This window comes from Meriones unguiculatus, chromosome 1 (genome assembly GCF_030254825.1).
Source record: "Meriones unguiculatus strain TT.TT164.6M chromosome 1, Bangor_MerUng_6.1, whole genome shotgun sequence".
Lineage (NCBI taxonomy): Eukaryota > Metazoa > Chordata > Mammalia > Rodentia > Muridae > Meriones > Meriones unguiculatus.
This window is the reverse complement of record NC_083349.1, coordinates 160,774,628-160,785,653: the sequence shown is the minus strand read 5'-3', so window position 1 is coordinate 160,785,653 and position 11,026 is coordinate 160,774,628. Positions and strand designations below refer to the sequence as shown.

Here is an 11,026-nt window from a genome sequence, read left to right as displayed (position 1 = left end):
AGCAACTCAGCCACAGCAACTCTCCCAACAGAAAGCATTTAATTGGGGCTGGCTCGCAGTTTCAGTGATTTCTGCATGGCAGGAGACATGGTAGCACGCAGACAGACGTCATGCTGGAGAAGCAGCTGAGAGTTCTACATCCAGATCCGCAGGGAGCAGAGAGACAGACCTCGGGCCTGGTGCACACTTCTGAGATTTCAAAGCCCACCTCCAGCGGCATACCTCCTCCAACAAGGACACCTTCTCCAGCAAGGCCACTCCGCCAAGGGTCTTCAGCGCAAGGGCATCATCTTGGCAGATGCAAGCCAAGGAATAGCACAGTCACACAACACAACTTCACACAAGGGATTTCTCAGGGAGAAGAATGGCGGCTCCATCTGAGCAGGAAGAGGGACAGCAGAGGGCTGGAGAGAGGGGAATGTTTTTATAGGGCTTCTGGAGCATCCAGGGTGGGAATGTATCATACAAGAGGAAACCTTGTATGGCCAAGAGGAAACCTTGTATGGCCAAGAGGAAACCTTGTATGGCCATGAATGCTGAGCTGTGGGGCAGGGATTTCCAATTCTCCGAGTTTGGGGTCAAGCCAGGGCAGGGTGTTCTTCCCTTAACCCAGGTTCTTGGTGTCAGATCTAGATCGGGGTGTTCTTTTCTGGCCCTGCACACACCTCCCAAGCCTTCTAGGTCGTTCCATTCCTTGATGACTGTTGGGGACATTCTCCTTCAACCTCCACAGAAGGGGTGTGATGTCCCCTGACCTTATTTCTGTAGCATTGGTGGTAAAATGCTGAGACAGGGTGGCATTAAGAAGTGGCAGCATGTGCCAGAGACTGTGGAGGGGCGACCCTGTTTAAACCCTGTTGTGCAGAGCTGAGCCTTGTCTAACAGTGGCAAAGCTTTGGTGACAGCCCAGAACCAGGACGACCCTTCGCGTGAAACAGCATCTTGCAGATGCAGGGAGATGAGACAGTGGCTGAGAAGCAGTGACCCATCGGGAGGGGTTTTCCGGGTGCAGCGAACGTCAGGATCAACCCATGACTGTGCCTCCGCTTTTGTGGGATACTTAGGAATGAGAGTTCCATGTGTCAGTGACGGAAGACTCAATGTCATGAAAGCCCTGCTGGCTTCCATTGTGATGAATGCTTATTGAATGATGAAGAGTTCAAATTCTACTGTGATCGGGAGCAAGTGAAGCTGGCAGGGGCCTGTAGAGAAATGGGGCTGTGGGAAACCATTGGCAAAAGTAGGCAGAGGTGATGCAGCTAGCATGGACAAAGGATCCCTGAGGCTTCCTGATGCTCAGAAACTGCGCAGCTGGCTGTGACTGACTCGCAGTTTGCTCCAGTCTCAGAAAGCAGGTGGCAGGGGTAGCTGGGACCACCTGAGACAGCAAGGAGGGTGCTAGAGGGAAAAGGGAAGAGGATGGTATCAGACACTTGGGGCCTTTGGTCCTGCCTCCCAGGTTTGCTACTGCTACCCCAAACTTCCAGGGCTTTTCTGATGTGGACCTAGTTACAATTAAAATTCATATATCTTCAATTTATATACTTTTCAAATTTTTTGTTTATTGATCTTACCTTCAATGTACTAAAGAGAATATATACCATCAACTTCAACTTATTTTTTTGTTTGCTTTGAAACAAGCATAGTGGTGCGCACATTTAATCCCAGCACTCAGAATGCAAAGGCAGGTAGATTGCTTTGAGTTTGAAGCCAGCCTGGTCTACAAAGTGAGTCCAGGATAGCCAGGGCTACAGAGAGAAACCCTGTCTCCAACAAAAAGAAACAGAGTGAGAGAGAGAGAAGAAACCGGTTTCTCACTGTGTATTCCTGGCTGGCCTGGAACTCAGAGATCTGCCTTCCTTCCAGGTGCTCAAATTAAAGCTGTGAGCCACACCGGCCCATCAGTCTCAGCTTTGACAGAGAAGGTCTTCAGCCACTTCTGCCGTTCTGACATCACTTTTAGCTGCTGTTAACTTCTGAAGACTCTTACAGTCGGTGCTGCTCTTCAGAATGCTTTTGTATTTTATTCTTTTTATCTTTGCACCAAGATAGTAAGGCAAGAAAGCAATTCCCTTTCCAAATCAGAGGCAGTAGATCCACCCACTTCAAAACCGCTGCAAAAAATCCCCAAACAAGAAATAAAGCTGTCGAGGTGCCTTACTATTCTAACCAGGAGGTAAGAACTAAATGTGTAAGCATCCGGGTGGGGATCACATGACATAACTCTGCCCTTCTTTCCCTCCTAAGGCTGCTCTGCACAGTCCCATGGATGCGTTCTAAGAGGGGAGAGAACGGGAGACAAGGCCGGACTGCGCTAGCAGAGACTTGCTCGAGGGGTCAGGGGTGGGTGGCCCACCTCTCCAGTCCCACTCCTTCCTGGCACACACATGCGCAGACACTGCCGACTGTTGTGTGGAGCGAGGAGGCAGGTTTCCCATGATCCAAAGGGCCTCACTCTGTTGCCAAGAGCAAGAGGTCTGCCCTTCTTGAGAGGAGACACCCTGGGTTTAATTGTAACACGGTCATCTGAAGCGAGCCCTTCCAGGTGTGTGAAGGAGGAAGTCGTAAAGCCCAGCCTTTGGCACATGCCAGGCTTTGCATTTGTCTGCTGCGGTCGGCTGCATAGTTCAACCTGCGCCGAGGTCAAAATTCAAAATAAGCCCTCAGGTAGCTTTGGGCAGAAGTCACTGCAGCTACCCTGGAGCGCTTACGGCAGCATTCCTCCTTGTGGCTAAGCTGCAGGGAGAGGCGGTTACGAGGCCAGGTGTACGCTCTGCAAGGAGGAAACGGACACAAACATGACATTCCCGTAAGTTCAGTCTGTTTCAGAAGTCATCAAAGGTTGCTTATCGGAAGGAAATGCCCAGAAATTGGTACATCCTAGGTCAGCTTGTCCTCCTCAGCACATATTCCAAGCATGGTGAGTGGCCTCTTTCCCCCCTGTTGATGTGAGGAGATAAAAGGCAGAAAGTGGCAACTCATTTTCTCAAGACCCCTGCTGCAGGGCACAGTCCCTCTACTTCCTCGCCAAGGGGAGGATCTTTAAAACTTGAGTAGAAATCAAAAGGGGTAACTGAGTTTCCAAGAAGCGAACAGTTAGGCTTGGGGGTAACAGCCAGGCCCTGTGTGGTAGGTGGCGCTCTAGGTACTGCCAGCCTGCCGTTCTCTTCAGTGTTCTCAGAAAGGGGGAGGGGGCACAGAGGAAAGAGAAAAAATGTCAAGGCTTGGGGCATAGGGCAGTGGCAGCCATGTCTGATTCTTCACACACACACACACACACACACACACACACACACACACACACACAAACACTTTAGTTTAATATAAACTGAAAAAGTAAGGAAAAAATGTATAAAATAAAGAACTTAATGAAAAGTTTTCAATTTTTTTTCATTCTCAACATTACTTAACATAAGAAAAATAAAAACTCTTTGCTAGCCTTTTAGGGTGTTACAAAATGAGTGGTTCAAGTAAGAACAATTATCACTGTTTAGCAGAAGAAATAGAACCTTAGATTTATACAACACAGCTTAGAATATGGCCACCTACAATCCAGAGCTGGCCTCAGTGCTCAGGTTTACAGCTGACCCTGGAGTCTTCTTCAGCAGCAGGATCGTCATTGGTCTCTGGAGAGATCTGGATGGAGAGGGCAGTGACTTCCACCTGCAGTCTATAGAGACATTTTAAGAAAACAGTTCCAGGTCTATGTGCCACCTAAGATCTCAGGGGATGCTGAGGGCTGGTCTTGAGAAAACGGTCGGCCACCACTCTTCTCTTCTGATTCTGCAGGTGCAAGGTGCCCCCAGCGGCTAAGACACTGGAGTCAAGGCTGCTTCTAAATGAGGTTTTTCAGCTCAGCATCCGTCAGCTCATTCACCTCCATGATCTTCTCTAAGTGCTCCCTGTACCGGCTGTGATCTAGAAGGAAGTGGGGGACTCTCATGTTTTCAGTCACCGCCAAGCCTTTTAAGCGCTCCACATCTTCGTAAGATACCTGAAAAGAAGGAACTGTTTTTACAACTACAAGTTACATGTGGAGGTGAACTTTTTCCTTGGACCTTACATGAAAATAATGTGGCTATAAGGCTCACATCTTTAATACCAGCGCTTGGGAACTTGGAGGCAGAGATAGGCAGATCTCTGTGACTTGGGGACCAACCCGGGCTACATCGTGAGACCCTGTATCAAAACAAAAACCAAAATGAGGACTGTCAAATTAATAGCTGCAAAATACAAAGGCAAACAAAAGTGGTTGTTTACTTTCCTTTACTACATTAAATAAAATATAATTTTTATGCCCTCTCATGGCTAAGCCTAAAAGAGAACAGAAAGTCAGTATCTGACGTCACACCCTATCTTGGACAGTCTGTGTGACTGTCAGGAGGGAGCCTCCTGTTGTTGAGGGCTGACTTTACCTTTTTGGGGCTGCGGAGGACCCAATCTTTGGCCTGAGCATGCTAGGCCCACCCAGCTACACATTCAGGTAGGAGAGACATTAAGCTCAAATAAATCTATTAAATTCAAATGAAAGACTCAGGATATAGCTACCATGATCATATCTGAAGAAGGCGCACTCTTACATACTGGCTTCCTGATTCTGTTCATTAAGGTGGCAGATACAATTTGTTAGATTCTCTGGGTTTAACTTTAAATATTTCTAAGCACTTAAAATGCAAAATGGTGACTCTCCATGTTGGCTAGAGGTGATTTTCAGGCTTCTGGGTAGGAACTGTGCCCAGAGTCTAACTCAGTTGTAGGCTCAGTAATGCGTCCATTGTGGCAGCAGTGGCATGTCTTAGAGGGGTGACCAAATGCTTCTTGGTCAGAACTGAAGCTCTCTCTGTAGGAGAGAATACTGTAAAGGAACTGTAAACCTGGCCCAAGACGTGGTTGAGGAGTCAGCCCTGCTGGGAAGCTACTGCTGCTATGTGGTAAATGAGGTGGCGTTCCTACCAACTGACCTCTAAATAACCACATCTGTGCCCACCCATGAGCGCTGCTCGCAGCCTTGGCTCGCAGCTTCTTTTCGAGGTGGAAAGTGGTTAGTGCAGAAACACATAACTGGTCAAAGTGTCAAGAATTAAGGGACATTTGAATGAGCAGTCACAAATGGACCATCTATAGCACTCTCTCCCAGACTCAGCAACATCACAGAAGGATCAGAAAGAATGAGAAAGTGTGGGGTGCTGAGCTGTGGGCAGAGTTCACAGCAGCTGAGATCTGACACTGAAGGGGAGGGCTCATGAGACCCCACTCTTCCCAGTTAACGCTTGATGGCAAAGCAGTCACATTTTGCTCAGTAGCGTTGCCACTGACTGGGAAATTGCCTAGTGTCTATAATCAGCCCTTCACCCACATCCCCATAAGCAACTATAAAGAAATTAAAAACGTGAAGTCGGGAATACTGTCACACACCTTTAATCCCAGCACATGGAAGGTATGTTTAAAAACAACATTGACTCATTCAATGCCTTTGTCATATTTTTTACATTTATTTATTATTTATTACAATTTTTCACCTTGTATCCCGGCTGTGGCCTCCTCCCTCATCTCCCAGTCCCACCCTCCCACCCTCATCTCCTCCCATGCCTCTCCCGCCTCCTCCACTGATAGGGGAGGTCCTCCTCCCCTTCCCTCTGACCCTAGCCTATCAGGTCTCATCAGGACTGGCTACATTGTGTTCCTCTGTGTCTTGGCAAGGCTGCCCCGCCCCTAGGGGGAGGTGATCAAAGATCCAGCCCCTGAGTTCAGGTCAGAGGCAGTCCGTGTTCCCATTATTAGGGAGCACTTGGAGACTGAGCTGCTTATGGGCTACATCTGAGCAGGGCGCCTTTGTCATATTTTGGTACTTTTTCTCACAGTATTTCAAACCTTTTCATCATTATTAAATTTTGTTAAGGTGATCTGTGCTCAGTGATCTCTGGTGTTACTTATTGTAATTGATTTGAGGGTATCACAGACTGCTCCTATCAGATGGTTTCATTGGGATCTTAGTGACATGTGTTGTTCCTGCTCCCATTTTGTTCCCTCTCTTCAGGCTCCCAGATACCCCGAGATGTAACAATACCTAGCCAGTTAACCACCTTCCAATGGCCTCTGCGGAAAAAACAGTCAAAGCCCTCTCCCTTTGAATTAAAGACAAGAAATGAGAAACACAGTAAAAAACCTTCAGAAGGTAAGTAAGAAGCTGGAATCCATAGCTCGGTGCCAAACAGCCAAGCCACGAATGCAGAGCATCTCCATTCCTGAAGGAAATGAAGCATGATAGTCCAGGGAGCACAGAAAGGATGTCAAAGCAGAGCAGCCTCACTGTGGGCAGGGAAATGGTTTAGTGGTTTGGATAGGTCAAACCAGCCACAGAAATCCCTTAAGCAAGGCCGAATCCAGAAAAAGGCCCTGGAGTCTGTAACTCTGTGATGCTGAGAGTGCTGAGGGAGCAGCAGGAGCCAGGAGCCTAAAGGAGCCACGTCCAGAACACAAAGTGCTGAAGTGAGAACCACTGGCTCACCTCTGTTGAGTTCAAGGCCAGCCAGGTCTATACAGTGAGTCCTGGGCCAACCAGGGCCACATACTGAGACTGTGGCTCAAAAACAAAGTCAGAGCATTATGGACATCAGTGGATGCTGCTGAGTGGAAGCCAATGCTCATTTAATGTCCCCAAATCCCTAGCGCCCCTGAGAATGACACTAACACCTACTCTGCTTGTGCTCAGTAAGTGAAGCGGCAGAGGACGGCAGTGTGTCTGCCTGCAATGTGGCTTCCTAAATATATAGGTTTTATTTTTTTCACTTTTTAAAGAATGTGCTTAAGTGTTTGCCTATGTGCATGTATGTGACTGCTGCCTTTAAAGATCAGAAGAGGGTCTGGATCCTAATGGTTATGAGGCAGCATGTAAGTGCTGGGAATCAAACTGAGGTCCTTTGCCAGAGACAACTCTTAATCATTAACATGTTTCCAGTCCCCCCAAGCACATTTTTAAAAAGATTGACTTTATGTGTGTATCTGTGCAGATGTGCATGTATGCCGGGCCTGCGGAGGCCATAAGCATGAGTTCGCTAATGCTGGAGTTAGGGTGGTTATGAGCCACGCCATCCACAGTGCTGAGAACCAAACTCAGGTCCTTTGCAAGAAGAGCAAATGCTCTTAAAGCACTGAGTCAGCTCCCTAGGTTTCCTGGTCTCCGGAATATTTGAAGCCCACTGTTATGACTTGGGACTTAGAGAGGATTCCTTTCAAATGTCAGTGTTCACTGACCAAGTTCCTGGTCACCGCAGTCTTTGATGGCCATACGCAACAAGATTTGTACTGTATTTTATTTAATGTTATACTGAATTAACAATAATTAAAAAAATATAGTATGATCTAGCCTGACATGGTGGTGTATGCCTTTAATCCCAACACTCAGGAAGGCAGAGACAGGCAGATCACTGTGCATTGAGGCTAGCCTGGTCTACAAAGTGAGTCCAAGACAACCAAAGCTACACAGAGAAACCCTGTCTCAAAAAAATAAAAAAAAAAAGGAAAAAAATAGTACAGTCATGTTAGATCACATACTTGTTCACATGAGAGCTCAAAAAGGCCAAGTGTCCCAGCTATAGTGTCCTTTAAAACACTCTCCGAGAAGAACATTTTAAAGATAGGTGTGATGTGCATGCCCGTAATCCTAACACCTGTCTAAAAAAAAAAAAACGCTTACAGTCACCTTCAGCAGCAAGCAGCATAGCTTGTTGGAGGCGATCCTGGGATCCATGTGATCCTGGTTCAAAAAACAAGCAAACAAACCCAAAAGCAAACTGAAAAAGATAATTTTAGAAAAAGATGAGCGTAGAAATAAAATAAAATTTCCCAAGTGTTCTATTCCTTTGTCTTTGTCTCTCACTGATCTGCTATGGGCTATCACATAAAAAGAACTTGTTCCAACAGCAACAAAGTAAAAACAGCCTGGCCTTGAGTGGCTCTCCAGTGCTGGGCTTTGGGGGTCTGGGCCACTGTTCACTCACCTTGCCCAGGGCGGTCAGCAGATGAAAGTCTATGGACTCTCGGAATCGAAGGATTTGAAGGATCCCATCCAAGTACACCTGGTCTTTACTGAAGCAGCCTGGAGAAACCATAACAATATTTACTTTCTTTCTCCTTAAAAGAATATTTTATATTTCTAATGCTGTGCGTGTGTGTGTGTGTGTGTGTGTGTGTGTGTGTGTGCGCGTGCGCACAAATGTGCCACATGCACACACGCACACACCTGGGCATGGGTAACTGAGGCAGCGTGGGTACCGGTGCCCCAGTACACACTCTTAATTGATGAGCCATCTTTCCAGCCCCAGTTTACCTTCTCAAGGAAACACACAATTAGATGCTAACCATTTTCTTTATGGTAGCAACCGCTCTATTTAAAACATTCTAGAAGGCTGGAGAGATGGCTCAGAGGTTAAAAGCACTGGTTGTTTTCCCAAAGGTCCTGAGTTCAAGTCCCAGCAACTACATGGTGGCTCACAACCATGTATAGTGAGATCTGGCGCCCTCTTCTGGTGTGCAGGCCCACATGCAGTCAGAATAAGGTGTACACTAATCTTAAAAAACAAAAACAAAAACATTCTATTATTTGAGCCAGGTCTCACTCACCATGTAGCTCTAGCTGTCCTGACACTCACTATGTAGACCAGGCTAGCCTTGAACTCACAGAGATCCACCTGCCTCTGTCTCGTGCTGGGATCAAAGGTGTGTGACACCATGCCTGGCCCATATTTATTTTTATTCAGTTATCTTTCACAACATAAAATGCATGATCTTGGGAAGTCCTAGGAAAGTGTTGACAATACAGAGACCAGTGCTTTGCCCTTGACTTTCTCTTAATTAAAATGACATCTTCCCCCAAACTAAAGCCCAGTACTTAAAGCCCATGACTTACAAACATTACCCCATCCACACCAAGTGAGCAGGAGTGTCAACCCTTGGCGTGATGGAGGGATGGGAGTGAGGGCTTACAAGGGCACTATGGAGATGCGCGAGTTTTAATGTCCTATTTTCTGGTTTGCTTTGGGCTACATAGCAATAGCCCTGCTCTGACTCCTTTATAGAGATTATGACTCTAGACCCTATGGCACACCCCTGTGATCCCAGTCACCTGGGAGACGGAGATTGAGATGATCCTCGGTGAAATAATATATTGCTTTGGTTGTCTGTCTGTTTGTTTTGAGATGAGGCTTCAGGCTCAGGAAATATCTCAGTCTGTAAAGTGCTTGCTTCTCAAGCATGAGGGCCTGAGTTCAATTTTAAGAACCTACATCCAAAAATCTGTCAACGAAACTGGCTTTTGCTGTGTAGCGTAGGCTGACTTTGAGCTCACATCATTTCCTATCTCAGTTTCCTAAGGAGCAGGATTACAAGTGGGTGCTACCACGCTCAGCTGAAGCTAGAGTTCAATGGTGTAAACCAGCAAAGCCCAGAGTGATGCAAACAGGGAGCCCAGTCAGCCAGGGCTGCCCTGAGACCACGTCTCAGAAACAAACAAAACAAAACAAAACACTGAGATCTTGGGTACAGAGCTCAGTTGGTACAGTGCTTGCCAGCACGCAGGGATCCCCTTGGCCTGGAACCCCAGCACCGGACAAACCTAGGATATTGGTGCACAACTGTAATTCTAGAGGTTGGGTAACAAGATCAGAAGTACATGGGGAGTCTGAGGACAGCCTGGACCACCAAACCGTGTCTCAGAAAACAAAACAATAAAAAGCTGCCACATGTGGTAGCACATGCCTTTAACCCCAGCATTTGGGAGGCAGAGGCAGGGGGAATCTCTGAGTTCAAGGTCAGCCTGGTCTACAGAGTGAGTTCCAAAACTGCCAGGGCTACACAGTAAAAAAAAAAAAGAGAGAGAGAGAGAGAGAGAGAGAAAGAGAGCAAGAAAGAAAACAACCAAACAGGCACGGGCAGAGGTGAGAGTACTGTGTGCTTACCAATCTTAACACTCAGGAGGCAGGGGCAGGCAAATCTCTGTATTTGATCCACACTGTGAGTTCCAGAACAGCCAGGGCTACATCATAGAAAGGCCCTGTCTCTCAAACAAACAGACCAACAAACCCAACCTCCTCCTTGACAAAAGACTACACAGGAACTTCTGAGAGGACCCTCCTTACAAGAACAAATTTCTACTTGTCACCCAAACACCTTCTGATAGGGTATAATCAGGGTCACACTGCAACCCCAGCTCTGGGAGGTCACAAATAGGTGCCACACCAGCCGAGCACCTGGTCTGAAACCCTGTCTCAAACAAAAGCCACCATCAACACGAAGGAAATCTCATAGCCTGCTTGAGCCTTTAAAAAACAGTATGCAAGGGGCTGGAGAGATGGCTCCCTGGTTAAGAGCACTAGCTGCTCTTCCAGAGGACCCGGGTTCAGTTCCCAGCACCCACGTGGCAGCTCACAACTGTCTAACTCCAAGATCTGACACCCTCACACAGACATGCATGCAGGCAGAACACCAACGGGCGTAAAATAAATTACTTTTTTAAAAATATGTACGTGCACTATATTTTCTATGTAGTCATATATTAGGAATTATTAATTTTATAAGATATGCTAATAGCATGGTGATTGGGAACAATACTGTCCCAACTAGAGATACAACGAGATATCCATGCCATGATAATGGAGTCAGACTTACATTGCTATAAGGAAAGCAGGAACACGAAGGGCAGATGATTCGGAAGGCAAGTGTCAGTGAACACTAAGCAAGGGTAACATATTAACAAGGGTTCAGCATCTTAAAATTGTCCTTGCTTTATATAAATTTCAAGATGTCTGCTTCTAAAATGGTTTTAGGGCTGGAGTTGTTACTCGTAGAAGACCTGGATTTGATTGCCATCACCCACAGGGAGGCTCATCAGCATCTGTGACTCCATTTCCAGGGGATCCACCCAACCCGCCGCACTCCATGGACACCAGGTGTGCACAGACATGCACGCAGGCAAAGTATCCATACCATTAAAAATTAAAAAGCCACGAGGGCTCGAGCGGCCGAGCCA

General features: G+C 46.9%; 1 protein-coding gene across 5 annotated transcripts in view; it reads right to left on the bottom strand.

The window, feature by feature from the left end:
- Nucleotides 1-1,569: 1,569 nt before the first annotated feature.
- The window catches only part of Matcap2 (microtubule associated tyrosine carboxypeptidase 2), a 37,898-nt gene continuing 28,441 nt past the window's right edge, over nucleotides 1,570-11,026 (bottom strand). For all 5 annotated transcript variants that reach the window (XM_060370995.1, XM_060370986.1, XM_060370990.1 and 2 more), the window contains 2 exons: nucleotides 8,001-8,098; nucleotides 1,570-3,994 (listed from right to left, as the gene is read on the bottom strand). In XM_060370995.1, coding sequence (XP_060226978.1) covers nucleotides 3,836-3,994; nucleotides 8,001-8,098 — 257 coding nt within the window. In that variant the 3' untranslated portion in view covers nucleotides 1,570-3,835. The remainder of the gene's footprint in view (nucleotides 3,995-8,000; nucleotides 8,099-11,026) is intronic.